General features: G+C 40.7%; 1 protein-coding gene across 1 annotated transcript in view; it reads left to right on the top strand.

Annotated features, from left to right (window-relative positions):
- TDRD3 (tudor domain containing 3) overlaps positions 1-16,078 on the top strand; it is a 223,027-nt gene that overhangs the window by 116,805 nt on the left and 90,144 nt on the right. Inside the window, exon 5 of the mRNA XM_063425944.1 lies at positions 6,686-6,827. Coding sequence (XP_063282014.1) covers positions 6,686-6,827 — 142 coding nt within the window. The remainder of the gene's footprint in view (positions 1-6,685; positions 6,828-16,078) is intronic.

The following is a 16,078-nucleotide window of genomic DNA, read 5'->3' as shown; positions in this document are numbered from 1 at the left end:
TGCAAGATCTCACCTCGTGGAGTTTCAATGATCATGAGAACGGAGAGGAGTCAGCTCAGAACACCATCCCTACCATGGAGGTAGAAACATTATGCTTCGGGGGTGTTTCTAAGGGGTCAGGACAACTGCACCGCATCAAAGGGACGATGGATGGGGCCATATACTGTCAAATCCTAGGTGAGAAGCTCCTTACCTCAGCCAGGGCATTGAAAATGAGTCGTGGATGGGTATTCCAGCATGAAAATGAGTCGTGGATGGGTATTCCAGCCAAGGCAACAAAGGAGTGGCTCAAGAAGAAGCACATTAAGGTCCTGGAGTGGCCTAGCCAGTCTCCAGACCTTAATCCCATAGAAAATCTGTGGAGGGACCAGAAGGTTCGAGGTGCCAAATGTCAGCCTCGACACCTTAATGACTTGGAGAGGATCTGCAAAGAGGAGTGGCACAAAATCCCTCCTGAGATGTGTGCAAATCTGGTGGCCAACTACAAGAAACGTCTGACCTCTGTGATTGCCAACAAAACTTTTGCCACCAAGTACTAAGTTGAGGGGTCAAATACTTATTTCACTCATTGACATGCAAATCAATTTATAACTTTTTTGACATGCGTTTTTCTTAGATTTTTTGTTGTTGTTATTCTGTCTCTCACGGTCAGAATACACCTACCATTAAAATTATAGACTGATCATTTCTTTGTCAGTGGGCAAACGTTCAAAATCAGCAGGGGATCAGATACTTTTTTCCCTTTCTCTATATGGTATGTATAATGTGTGTATGTAAATGTATTGTGTATAAAATTGGGGAGATTCTTCACTAAATTATACATTATGAAAAATTGAGAATTCTAAATTTTAGGAAAGAATATCCAAAATAGAAGATTTGACCTACAGTTTGCTACTACCAGTTGTTGAAAACCAAAAATTTCACATGGATGTGTTCATTAAATGTGAATATATAGTAAATTCAGAAGTTATTATTTTATCATCAATAATTCAGGTTAATATAAATACAAAAGGAGTGGGTAACAGAATAAACTTCAAGTAGGATTTAAATTTAATCTGTACATTGTGAAATTACAATGTGAATGTACAGATGTGTAGAGTGGAATTTTAAAAGGGGCTCTTTACGCAGCTTAAGCACTTCAGCCTATTGTAGAGATTCTGATGCTGTAAATCTACAGCATTTCATCCCCCAATTCTTTTTAAAATCATTCACCACCTAAAGACCAGCCACTTTTCAGCTGCACTTACAATTCATAAACTACACTTATCTCTACAAGAAGTGATGGTCTGGATAACCGTCTCTTACTGGTCTATTGTGGATTGTTTTCTTAGAATTTGTAATTTAGATACTTATTTTCATGTTAGGTACTTTGGATTTACATAGGTGGAATATCTCAAATCTATACGGAAGCACTGTACACTTTAGGCACCCAGACCACTTCAGCTCATTGGTGTGGTCTGGGTGCAGTGTCCCTTTTGCACCTTTTGCTGCAATGTTAAACATTGCAGTTCCAGAGAAACTGCAATGATTACATTGCAGTACTTAGCCTCTAATGACTGTCAACCATACAGCCACTAGAGGGCTTCCTGGATTGAAATAGACCTTTGGTCCGGTATCTGAGGCTTAACGTCATCATGCTTTGCATGAGGACATCCAGCGTCAGATTTTTCCCCATAGTAAATCATTAATTCAATGCATTCCTGTGGGGAGTTCTAATGTGCGGCATTTGCAGCGCATTCGTCATGGGACGTCAGAGAGGGTGGAGTGTCGGCCCACGCAGAGGGACATCGGCGCCAGGATAAGGTACGTAAGTAACGGGTTTTTAACATTTATTTTTAGGGGGGTGCAAGGGAGGCAGGGGGAGAGAGTGCCTGGAATACAGCTTTGTACAGCTTTGTATTCCTAGCACTATAGTATCCCTTTAACAAATAGTGTTTGCAAAGAAAGAAAGGAAAAAGTTGCATTTCCTGCTTACCATATGCTCATCTTATGACCGGTGCATAAAATATTTACTTATTAATAAAAAAAAAAAATTATGCTAGCCTCGGTGCTATTCATACTACAGGTAGACACATCATATTTCCTTCTACAATCATCGTAAAATAAATGATTGTTAAATATTATGTCTTTATAAACCGCTAATAAAACTTTAGTTTTGATGCTCTTTTATTATAAGTTCCCAAGCGTGAGAACTGAGCAAGGACTTAATGGATGACTTGGTTTGCACTATAAATGGTAACTGAATATCAGACTGTGTAGAACGCACAATAAAACTGATTTGCAGCTAAGCCTTTCCTTAACAAAGGCCTGTTATCCAATACTTGGCTGGGACATGCAAGCTATGTTAACACAATGATATTTATTTCTGTTTGAGGGTTTGTCTTAGTAGACATTCATTTGATATTTATCTGGTGAGCTGCTGTATAAATAATACGAATGGTATGTCTGTAATTTTCTAATTCAATCTGAAATAAATTCTTATCTTTTTGAAATTAATTTTGCTTAAACGACATTTTATACTGTCACAATTGACACAAGCCTGATTTGTTTAATGTATTACCTGCTACATTACTTACGCTAACTTCTCCTTTTAGTGTTAACTTGGTTGGGTTTTTCTTTTAAATCAAAAACTGCAGTAGTTTAACTGAACAGACATATATCGAAATACATAAGAGAAATTATTTGTCCACAGAACATGCATCTTAAATCAATATAAAGAAATGGGAGCATAAACCACAGAAACATAGATTGTGACATATGTTGTTTGGGATAGAAGGGTTTAAGGGGAAATGGTGGGTGGGACTTAACAATCACATTTGTCCAGATATCTTTTTCCTCAATGAAGTGCTCTAGGTCCAGTCTTTCTTTCTTATTTAAGGTTTATTGATAGACTTGGCATAAGTGATGAATAACGGCCGTACGTTACAATCTAAATGGTATACTTTGTAGATAACAGCAGTAGGATGTAATGTAAGTAGCAAATTACAAAGGTAATGGCAGAATAATAAACCATATCCTAAATAAAACTAGTAATTCAAGTCATACGCCATGGGGAATAACACTGCAATGAGTGTATAAAAACAGAATTTGAGAAGAGAATTGAGCTGCAAAGTACTATAGTGTGGTAGGAGAAAAAGTCCTACTATAAGAAAGATAAATAAAGCAGAAGAGAGAAGATAATTTTTTTTTTTTTTTTACAGGAGAAATGGATAGACACATTTAGGAAAGTAAAGGAAAAGGGTGCCACTTGTGACACTTGTCCACATAAGATTAGAAGGCCTGGTCAGAACTGACTTAAAGGACCACTCTAGTGCCAGGAAAACATACTCGTTTTCCTGGCACTAGAGTGCCCTGAGGGTGCCCCCACCCTCAGGGACCCACTCCCGCCGGGCTCTGAGGAGAGCAAGGGGTTAAACTTACCTCTTTCTCCAGCGCCGGGCGGGGAGCTTTCCTCCTCCTCCTCTTCTTCCTCGCGACGTCATCGGCTGAATGCGCATGCGCGGCAGGAGCCGCGCTCGCATTCAGCCGGTCGCATAGGAAAGCATTCATAATGCTTTCCTATGGACGCTTGCGTGCTCTCACTGTGATTTTCACAGTGAGAAGCACGCAAGCGCCTCTAGCGGCTGTCAATGAGACAGCCACTAGAGGCTCTGGAGGCTGGCTTAGCTGGACCTGGCACCCAGACCACTTCATTAAGCTGAAGTGGTCTGGGTGCCTAGAGTGGTCCTTTAACTTATCCCTCTCTCCCCTCTCATGCAATGGCCAAATGTAAGAGCCCATAGGAAATATATTACATATAGGCTAAATGGTTAATAGGGAATTGAATCAGAAGGACCATGTTTGAGAACTTGGTGAACCAGTCCACAGAGACACGACACCTTCCATTTTTCGTCTCCAGTTAAGAACCAGCAGAATTTTATAAGCCAGATCACTTTTTTTGCACAGCAGGCACTCATAGACACATCTGTCTTGCCTCCCCCCCTCTCCCCCCCCCCCCCACCCAAAAGGTCAGACAGGCTACCCCACAATCAAAGACACAGCCAAACTAGACCCTCCAAATGTCTCTTCTGCTGGGCATCACACAGCCTCCACCTACTATTCTGTTCGAGGCCACATCATCCAAAACCAGAAGAACTTGCAGCAAAGGAGACACTTTCCAGACCCATCCCAATTAACCTCTTTAAAAGGGCTACGTGGTTCCACCGGCGCTGGCTGTGCCGCCAATCCGCCACAGTGGGGACATCAGAATTTATGATTTTTAGCCAATCCAGTGCTTTCCCATAGGAAAGCATTAGATTGTCTGTCTGAAATTGGCGAGGGGGTGGGGCGGGGCGGGGCTGACATTCATCTCTATGAGAAAATGTCAGTGTCTCCATGCAGAGCATGGAGATGCTGAACAGCAGTGCTGCCGCACCTCCAGTGGCCATGTGAGAAATTATGACTAGGCTGTAATGTCAATGTTTTTTTCTCGGCAAAGATAGTGTTTGCATGACCATGCCTGAAGGTAATGATTATACTCATCAGAACAGCTACATTAAGCTGTAGTTGTTCTGGTTAATAGTGTCCCTTTAAGTAAACCTTTTAATATATTTTTTATGGCAAACCAGGTTAAGAAGGGGCACTATAGCATAATACAGGATTACAGTACAGGTACTCCTCACTTAGCGACCGGGTTCCGTTTCCACGACCCTGTCGTAGAATGAATTGGTCGGTAAATGAGGAGTTAAGGGATTCCCTGCTCTGGTGCGCTTGTCTGTTTTCTGGGAAATTTCCCCGAACCTAGACGAACGCACCAGAGCAGGGAATCCCTCTAATTTATGTTCAGGCAAATTTCCCCAAACATTTATTTAAGGTATTCCCTGCTCTGGTGCCTATATCTGTGTTCAGGGACATTTCCCCGAACATAGACAAATGCACAAGAGCAGGGAATCCCTCTAATCTATGCGTGGGGAAATTTCCCCGAACATAGATCAGAGGGATACCCAGCTCTGTTGAAACGTCCCCGAACATAGACGAACACAGCAGATCAGGGAATCTCTCTAATTTCCACGGCGGCTTGCACTTACCACCCCGTGAGAGCTGGTCGTAAGTGCGAGCCGTCGTAAAACAGGTAGATCGCAAAATGAGGACCACCTGTATTTGTAACGCTATAGTGTTCCTTTAAAGGGACACTAAATAGTCACAAGAACTATTGAATTTGTTCTGGTGAATAGAATCATTACCTTCAGGCTTTTTGCTGAAAACATTGTCTTTTCAGAGAAAATGCAGTGTTTACATTACAGCCTAGTGATAAATTCACTGACCACTCCTCAGATAGCTGTCCCGGGTCATGGCTGCCTAAAATGCATCCAAACATTCAGTGTTTCCTCCCTCTGCACCAGACACTGAACTTCCCTCATAGAGATACATTGACTCAGTTCATCTCTATGAGGAGATGCTGATTGGCCAGGGCTGTGTTTGAATCATGCTGGCTCTGCCCCTGATCTGCCTCTTTGTCAGTCTCTGCCAATCCTATGGGGAAGGATTGTGATTCTATTGTTACAATTTATGAATACAATTACTATATACTGTTTAACACCTAGTAATTGGTATTATAATTTTATCCTACGGACATAAATTATATATAGTCACTTTTAGATGATTGCTTATTAGTCACTGTAGCTGCTTATATTTATCTGTTTTCTTTATATTTATTATTATGTCTGCTTAATAGCAAAAATGTAGATGCACAGATAGTACTCGTTGGCACTGAGTTGTTCTATTTGTTGCATACTCATGCAGGTGCATTATACTGTTTATCTATTTTTTTCCTTTCTTCTGCTGATTTTCATATACACCCAAAAAGTAAGAATATGTTTTCTGTTAAACACTTTACTTTCCAACCTTCCCAGCAAAGTTAGAGATACACATAGAGAGAAAGAGAAGTCTTAAATACTGTTTGTAAAAAGGTACTTGAGCGATGCATTATTTCCAAACTGACACATTTTCTGGTTTGAAAGTGACTATTTTACAGAGATTTAAATGTAAATAAGGTGAGTTAAAATGCTTAAAGGAGCACTTGTAAAATATAGAAGAATAAATCATCTTGTATCTGCTGCCTCATCCTCCTGTCTCATTTTCTCACTTTATAGTCTTCCCTGTTTCTAATAAAATGTTTTCTTTTCCAAGCACAAAATAAAATACACTTTGTAAAATGCAATTTGGGTATCAATGGCTGAGAGAACTTGTAATGATTCCAAATCACTTTGGAAAATGTCAAGCTGGAGGAAAATTTGGGAAAGACATATTAAGGACATTTACAGAAATTTAGGCACGTGCGGTCTTAATTGCTTGGCATCTATTATTACAGGCATTTGGGTTACGCCATATGTTTGATCTTTCATAATTTCACTAACCTTGCAATTGCTTCTAGTGCTTGGCTATATGGATCACTCTAAACACCCCCCCATATTTAGCCCTCAGTGTCTCATCAATTCAGAATAGCAACCGGATCCGAAGAAATTTGATTTAAAGCATGCCCATTATTCTTGTTTTCATTTCTGTAGAAATACATTTGCTTTAATCAGGTATTCCCTTTTTAAATGTTTTTGTTTGCATTTATCATAAATTCCAGTTGATTGTGGCTGTTTCACAGAAAAGAGCTAACATTTTAATTGCATTCCATGTCTTATTATTCTTTTTTTAGCTTGAACACTCCACCTGGCACAAAAATAAAGCTATTAGGAACTGTTGAAGTGAAAAACGGATGCTTGCTTTTGGATGACACCAATACAATCGTGCTCGGAGGCGAGGTGGAACACCTCATAGAGAAGTGGGAGCTGCAGAGGGTGAGGTTAACACAAATCACTTTGAGCTCTTGTTGTTGGCCATGTTATTAAATTGACTCTCCCAGGCATAGAGTAAGCTGGCTTTTGGAAGTGTGCATCCATTATTTCTCCATAAATGTGATTGTCTGTTTATGTTAAGTGAGCAGAACTAACAAAAATATTTTTTGGGAGGCAGAGTGATGCTTTAGGATAAAAAACAAATTTTTATTGATATTTTATGCAGTGTATAAGAATTCAAAGAATTTACATGATGTTGCTTTGAAACTGTCTTTTTTTTTGCTTTTGCTTTGAAACAGTTTTTGTTTGTTTTTCTTTATTACATTTTAAGTCTGTTAGTTCATCCACTTTTTCCACTTTTTCCATTTTTTTCTTTTCTAGTTTTAGGGACATTTCTGAATCGGTCTCAGTCCGGGGCTGTCATTCCTTTTTTTTTTTTTTTTTTTTTTTTAATGCTGAACTGTTTATTTTTATTTTTTTTATTTTTTTAACATAGAAACTAGTGCTTTTCTTGCACATGCTAAAGAATCCATTTATATAAAAGGCCCATCACCTCTGAACTACTGATTATTTCATTATCACTCACCCCATTAAAAGATATGGTAGTGTCTATATGTCACATGTTCCTCCTCACCTTGCGACATTGATAGTGTTGCCGTGCCAATAAACACGGTAGTGCCATTCAGCGGCCATGGGTCAATGTGTCCGATCCCTGCAGCATGTTGATGGACGCCGGCCACTGCAGATCCACACTAATTTATAACCCCACGTCCGCCCACGGCATGGAAGACGTCTACATGCGCATGACATCACGTAAAAGACACACACGCACATTCTGGGGTCAAAGGCCGGTTTCGGCCAATCTGATCCACAAGAGGGGTATTTAAGGTTACCTATTCCTTCTGCTCATTGCCCTGTCATGGTTGTCAGAGAGTGTATTCCTGAGCGTTGTGTCTCTTTATGTATCCCTGACCTCGGCAAGTACTCTGATACGTTAAGTCCGGCCATTCTAAGGCCCGGTAAGACGTTAATTCTTAGTCATAGGTGTCATACAGTTCTATGTGCTGGATCAATTTGTAATCCTGACACTATATAAGTAAGCAGCATGAAAAGAAGTTTTATAATATACACTTCATCTCAATGGATTCCCTGCTTCTAATGCAGCCATCTTCCCATGATGCACTTCACGCTAATATTTTCTTTTCATTGTGCCATATGATGGGCATGCTGCTCACTAAACACTATACAATACCAGTGATTTGTCTTGTAGATCAGGCTGTGCTTTGACAGCATCTCATTTAGAGTGAATATAACCAGGGCCAGATTAAGAGCCCATTGGGCCTGGTGCTGACAGTTATGATCGGCCTAAATACAGAATCTTATCGACAGAAAACCGTAAACCAGTTATACCTCCCAAGCGTCATGTATCTGGTGGAGGTGGTGCTGGAGGGAAACTCATAGGATATAGCTATTAGAAAACACATACCTTATGCTAATCTCTCGCTTTCATCTTTCACGTAAATCCATACCCTCTAACAGCAGTGTCTGGTGAAGCAGGATTTTGTGGGCGTGGTAAAAGGGTGGGCCACAGGTGCGAATCACATAACCAGAACAACCCAGAGGGACAAACCTGCCCAAAAAAGGGGGTATGTCTGCAAGAAGAATTAGATGGTCATCCTGGTGTGAATGCACGTCAGGCTGCCTGCCAATCATGCAGGATGACCAACCAAGAGCCTACTGTGCAGACAGCACATTGAGCTTGGCATGAATGCGTCTAATGATGCGCTAGCTCTACGCTTTCTAACAATTGTCCCCTAGCACTTGCTGGTCCACTCTTCTAACCTTCTTACTAGCAGGCAGAAGCTCCTGTTATACAGTCTGGGACAGAGAAAAAGTGTATGTAGTGAGTGTAGTAGAAAGGCAATACGCCACAGTGTTAGAGACTGGAGCAGCAAGAGCATTTGTATAGTGCGCAAAGTCAGCGTTACCTTAAATAATTTCATTATAAGCCAGTCCACACCAGTTTTGTTCCGCTACATTCCTCTTAAGTTTCCATACTTAAGAGCTGGTGTAGTAAAAAAAAAAAAAAAAACTCCTTCGGCCCCTATGTTAATACGGCCCTGAATATAACAAATTAGTACTTGCAACATATTGCGCAACTAATGACCGCTCCTCTTTAGAGGAACACTCCAAACACCTAAAGCACATTAACTTGCTGAAGTATGAAATCACTTAAAACTAATAGTTTGAGTAAGACTTGAATGCGGAGTTCTTAAAAATTAGGCAGAGCTGAGCTGGCTTACATTTTTAAAATGCTCAAAAGTTTGGATTGCCTACATTATCTATTACCACATAAATCATTTTTGTTTTATTGGCTCCTGACCGCACCAAAAGGGTTAACTGTCATTCAGTGCTGCCAAATCTTCTATACACGTTAAAATATTTTTGTACGTGTAATGCGCTGGTAAACCTTCTTGATGTGGTGGCCCATGTAGAATATGTGTACTGTCAAGGGTAATACTCAATTTTTATTTTATGTTTTTTTAAACGGTAGGGACTGCGCCCAAATTATCCTTGTCCCATCTGTTTCAGTGCACGGGTGTAGTTGGAATCACAAGTAGATTTGATTTATTTTTATTTTTTTCTCACTGAGCCTTTTTGGATAGGTTTTTCATTTCTCCCATACAGATGTGTAAAAATAACTTCTGTGGTCTATTTGTTTTGCGACTTTGTTTAATTTTAAAGCAATGGATATAGACTATACTTAAGAATGGTTACGTTAGACATCTTTGGGGTTTTTTTTGTTTGTTTTTATCCTATGCTGCAATAATTTACGTGGAGAATAAAGAAGTGAAGTATAACCAAATAAAATGGCCTTTTGTGTGCTATGATTCGATAAGTGGTTAAACTGTTTCACAAAATCACTACTCTGCATTTATTCCTACCTAAGCAGACATTTCATCCTGAATAAAGTATTCTTCATCGAAGCTTCATGCATACACTTGACAGTCTTCTATATTCAGCAATCCTCGTTTATTTATAACACTAGGGTGTTATGATGTTTACTGCTCTCCTCTTTCCGGTAAGACTAAAGAGCTAATTTACCTCTAATCCAGCAACAAGAGATCCTAGTCACCGCAGCTCCACTCTGCTTTTTGGAGATCATCAGTACTGCCAATACAATGATTCTCATATTAAAACAGTGGGGGCATTGAATGCTTTTCTATGACAATTGCATCCCAATCTGTGCTAGGACACAAAGCAATCCGAAAGAACACCTCTCCCTACTGTCTGATAACCTAGGAACTTAGGGGGAGGAAAGTGATGATTTTTGTTGAAATCAGAACTTTTTTATAAAACATGAAAGGTTTAGACATGTTTAATCCCTAAAGCAAGATGAAGTGCTGTAGGAATTTTGAGTGTTCCTTTAATGGATTACTCTGAGCACCATAAAGACTTCATCTCGATGATCAGTTTCCAGGACCTCCAGACACCATAACATCTTCATTGAGATTGCATTTTTATGGTGCCTGGAATGCCCCTTTTAAGTGTTAAAAGTACATTGAAAAAGCAGAAAATATTCCACAATTACATAATTACTAGTTTATATTTGTTCTCCTTTGTTTTTTATTTTTTTCCATTGAATTTTCTTTTCTTTTAGTGTGCAGAATGCAATTTCTCTTTATGCGCCGGCTTGATGACTAGCTGTCACTTTCCAAGTCAAATTAATAATCTTGTTGAAGGTATAACAACTACTTGACAATACTTACATAGAACATTACAGTGTGTCTCTTTGACGGATTCATGCCCTCCATTATTAGGATTGAGCATAGTTTGAATTTGGTTTAGCTGAGGCATAGCATTATTTTGAGTGGCATTCATTTAGAGCTTAATCTAATGTTGTTGGAAACATTACCCACATCTGCTTTATAATTTTTTTGCAATATGCATATTTCTAGCAAGTAAAGCTTCATAAATTAATGCACAGTATTCCAACTCTCATACGATAAAATGCTTTCATTTCCTCTTGTTTTTTTTTTTTTTAACCTCTTCATTTTCACTGTTTTTACAGTGGATTGATTTTATTGTGTGCTTGTTCTCCCCATTCTTCAATCGGAAACCCTTGTCTATTAATGTATCCCATCTATTTTTTCTGCCTGAGGTACGTGGAAGTAGTGATTTGTCCCTGGCTCTATAAAGGCAATCCAGGAATGTGAGTCGCCACCATTCATTACATCCATTAGCACCTTTCTGCTTTATCTTCATGTGGCGTGTTCTTTTACACAGCTCTTTTCTCATCTTTGCTCCTTTGTCACTTAAGTTTATTATCATTATTTTAGCTTTGAAAAGACTCTCTCTTTCTCTCTCTCTCTCTCTCTCTCTCTCTCTCTCTCTCTCTCTCTCTCTCTCTCTCTCCCCATCATTTTGTGTAGACATACTCTATAAATTTATATTTCAAGTGTGTGTGTATATGTGTGTGTATATATTTATACATACATATGTATAAACACATACCGGTATATACAATAATGGGACACAATTTAAATTACAGGTAATCTGTTTTTTTTATTAGTATTCTATTCTATAAAATATTACATATAATTTAGCCTTCTTGTGTTATTTTGCAGGGCATGCATTTAACTGAATACTTGTTTTCAGTTCATATTTTTTAGACAAGTCCAGGCACTTAAAGGACCACTACAGCTCAATGAAGTGGTCTGGGTGCCAGGTCACCCTAGTTTTAACCCTGCAGCTGAAAACATAGCAGTTTCAAAGAAACTACTATGTTTACACTGCAGGGTTAATCCCGCCTCAAGTAGCTGTCTCCCTGGCAGCCACTAGAGGCGCTTCTGCGATTTACAAAGAGTAAATCACACTTATTTGATGCTGGATGTCCTCACGGAGTCCAGTGTCAAATAAGATCCCCATAGGAAAGCATTGAGTAATGCTTTCCTATGGGCGGGTTTGAATGCGCGCAGTCCTCTTTGGCTCCACTTAGGAGCTGACGTCGATAGAGGAGGAGAGGTCACTAGTACAGAGGGAGCCCGGCGCTTTATTCGCCATTTATTCGCCACGGAACGGTGGCTAGGGCTCTACGGCGTTATATGAATACATATTTGAATTCCTAACGATATAGTGTTCCTTTAAAAGAGGTAACTAATACACCCAGCAAATGGTTATGGTGCCAGGAATGTCTTCCCAACCAAAGAAGGTCTCCACTGAGCTAAACCCTGCCTTGGCTAAACATTCATTTAGCATACAACACCATGTATTATACCAGACATTCCAACTTGCAAAAATGCATTTCAGGGAGGTGGCTTTACCAGCTACGGCGCCAACCCCTCCCCCCTCCCAAACCCCTACACGGATGCGCTTGCACCCTCCCCCCACAAGCTTGCATATATAAAACCGATACATACACACACTGGCACACAGATACACATAATGACACATACACTCAGATACAGACTGACATACCGATACACACTTACTGACATACCGATACATATGGACATACGGACATACAGATATACACACACATATGGACACACGGACATACAGATACAAACACTCTGACATACCGATACACACTTACTGACATACCGATACATATGGACATACGGACATACAGATATACACACACACACACACACGGACATACAGATACAAACACTCTGACATGGACATACAGATACACAGACACACACACAAACACTTAGATACACAGATACACACACGGGCATACAGATACACACACACACACTGACACAAACACTCAGATACACTCCTGTTAGCTTACCTTTGTCTCCTGGAGAGTGGCTTCCTTGATGCTGTGGTCCTGGCTGAGGCTGATAGGAGTGAGCATGCAGTTGCAGCTCACTCCAGCCTCTCTTCTCACTCCATACTGCTGTGTGGCTCTGCTGACTCCATGCTGTCTCCTCCTTCCAGTACTCCTGTGCGGCTCTCTGTGAAGTAGGAAGGAAGTGACAGGTTAACATCACTTCCTCCCTGCTGGCTGAGAGTTGTCTCTCAAAGGGCCGGCACCCCCTCAGCCCCTGCTTAGTATGAGGAAAGGGGGGCTCACATTATCCTGGTAATCAACACACACACTATCTGATATATATTGTATGTCAGGTTGTCTGTGTGATTTCCAGGATATTATACAGGTGATACTCGAAAAATTAGAATATCGTGCAAAAGTTCATTTATTTCAGTAATGCAACGTAAAATGGGGAAACTAATATATGAGATAGACGCATTACATGCAAAGCAAGATAGTTCAAGCCGTGATTTGTCATAAGTGCGATGATTATGGCTTACAGCTCATGAAAACCCCAAATCCACAATCTCCGTAAATTAGAATATTGTGAAAAGGTGCAATATTCTAGGCTCACAGTGTCCCACTCTAATCAGCTAAGTAAGCCATAACACCTGCAAAGGGTTTCTGAGCCTTTACATGGTCTCTCACTCTGGTTCAGTAGGAATCACAATCATGGGGAAGACTGCTGACCTGACAGTTGTGTAAAAAAACATCATTGACGCCCTCCATAAGGAGGGAAAGCCTCAAAAGTTAATTGCGATGGAAGTTGGATGTTCCCAAAGTACTGTATCAAATCATTGACTCCCCATTCACAAAACTGGCTTGGAAAGAAATGCACCTTTTCAACCCAGTATTCTGAATGAGGAGTCACTGATTGGCAGAGAGCGTCAGCTAATCAGCGGTGCTCCTGCCCAGCGGCATTCCACAGTTCCTAAAAGTGATATTTTAGAAGCTGGATGCCGACTAGGGGAAGTGGTGATTGGCACTAGAGATAACTTCAGGGTTAAACCATTTGAACACCCCTGAAGGTAACAAATGTGGCTGGGGGCCTCCTGGCATCTTAACAACCTCATTTAGTTATTATGTTGCGTTTTGATGCTAAACTGTCCCTTTCATTACTCCCCTAACTATTGTCTTAGCCCAAAACACCTGGCATCAATTTATACAATTTTTAGTCTGATGTGTTGTGTTGTTTATTTTTCTTTTTTTGCTTAATTTAGCTGATATTTTGCTATCCTCCTTTGTATAAATTTGCATCATTGTCACAACACAAAGTTTAACAAATATTTTACAAAATTTCTGTAATGCTAAATACCGTTATTGGTAAACCACCTACTTGCTCCTTTACTTTGAGGTTACAACAACCTTTAGTAGAACTTGTCTGTACATTTGATGCTTAAAAAGTTGACTCTATACTCATCAGTACAACTATAGCTTAAAGTAGTTGTTCTGGTGTATATAGCTAGTCACTTTGGCTTTTTGATGTAAAAAAGCAGTGAAAGCAGTGTTTACATTACTGCCTAGTAACACCTCTAGTGTGAGTCACTCAGATGGCCACTAGAGGTGCTTCTTGGGTCAGTGCTGCACAGTTCAGCGAGACACTGATTACTCCCCATAGAGATGCATTAATTAAAAGCATCTTTTCATTTGCCCAGCCCAGTGTTTTGTTGCACATCTGCAATAGCCTCCCAATGCTTTTTAATGAGAAAGCATTGGATTGGCTGAGTTTGTCAAAATTGATCGCAGCGATGGTGGCAGAGTAAGACAGGGCCAACCGCCATGTGGCCGGTACGGTCTTGAAGAAAAAAAAAAAAGGTGATTATAATAACATTTTTAAAGGGAGGCAAGAGGTGCCGGGAACATAAACTGTGATTTTTACTAATGCATTTTTGTGTTCCTATAATACAGCATAGCTATGAGCAGCTCCAAAATGTGAGTGTACCTTCACTGCTTTTTATACTTTTTTTTTGTCAATCTTTTATTGAAGCATATGAGATGGGGTACAGAAATAAAGAGAGGGAAATGCAAAAACGGTTTACAATAAAGGGTTAGTACATCGATAGCTTTGAAAAAATTAAATTTCCTGAGTGATGATGCCTCATTTTTTAATTGTGTTAACTTGTCATGTAACAAAAGCGTGTTGTAGCTAGTGGCTATGCCTATCCTGATAGACTGTTAGAAAGTAACCTTAGACTATGCAATGACTTAGGCACTTAGTATAATAACAATTTATGCTTGACGTCGCTAGATTGGTTATGGTAGGTAGTTATATCCACATGACTAGGTATATGCTAACTGGGTCATCGCTGTAGACACATAAGTAGATGGAAATCCTACATTTGCATATAAAAGCTGCTCTTAACATTTGCTTATAACAATTGCTTTATCATCTTCACATACCAATCTTGTGAGTTTGCTCCAGTGCATTGCCTATCTAGTCAAGTGGTCTAAAGAATGGTGCAAGATTATGAAGGGTCACAGGCCCGAGTTAGGCACAAGGTTGGTAAGTCAGGCAGTGGTCGTCGCTTCAGCGTTATGAGGTAAGTATAATTGTGAACAGGCTGGTCGAGTTATGTTCCTGCCGTATGCCCATCATTGTCAGATCCTCAGAGCGGCTGAGCTGAGTCGTGCGGGCTGACCTGGCGTGATGTGTCCCGTTCTGTGTATGTTAAGTCAGTGGCTAGTATGCATGTTGTAAGCATAGTCTGGCCCTCTTGCTAGTTACTTCTGGGTGTTGGATAACGATTCCGCAGGGTATACCTCCGTGTGGCTAACTCTAGCGATGTCTGTCTGATGGTGTAAGTATGCTGTTAGCGGTCTAACAAGAAATCATAAAAGAAAACACAGTATTCTTGACGTTGGTACTCATCAGATGTAGCCCTGCTGTTTAGTGTCCACGCCAGGCACAGCATGCACGGGCACGACAGTTGCACAGGATTAGGTCGCATCAGTCCATCACAGAAGGCGTGTATACAGTAGTCTGTCCTGACAAAGCACGACAGAGGCGGATGTCGGTTACCCACATGTTCCAACCCATGACTGTACCTTGTCAGTTCACTTTTCCATGTGTCTTCCCTTCCGGCCTAATTTGTTCGGTTCCCCGGTTCCTCTAGCGGGCGCTGTGGGCGTGGGTTGTAACGCTGGATTCCTTGCCGTGGCTTCTCTGCGTCCGAGGGCCGCTTGTCTTCGGCCTGAGGCCTTAATAGGTGCTCGCGCCCTTTTGCCATTGGACCCATCACCAGGACTGTGGGCCCAGGGTTCCGCCGGATCCAAAGCTTCTCCCTGGGTGTATGTCAGGCTGTGGGGGGGTTCCTCCCGGTGAGTGCCTAGCTCAGATGAAGAGTGAGCGGGCCTCTCGGCAGTGGTATCCACGTGTGTGGTGGTTGACAAGCGCCATATGCCAGGGGTGTCTCCGGGCGTGTGACCTTTGCTT

This window comes from Pelobates fuscus, chromosome 1 (genome assembly GCF_036172605.1).
Source record: "Pelobates fuscus isolate aPelFus1 chromosome 1, aPelFus1.pri, whole genome shotgun sequence".
NCBI lineage: Eukaryota > Metazoa > Chordata > Amphibia > Anura > Pelobatidae > Pelobates > Pelobates fuscus.
The sequence above is the reverse complement of the archived record's forward strand: the minus strand, read 5'-3'. Positions and strand labels throughout refer to the sequence as shown.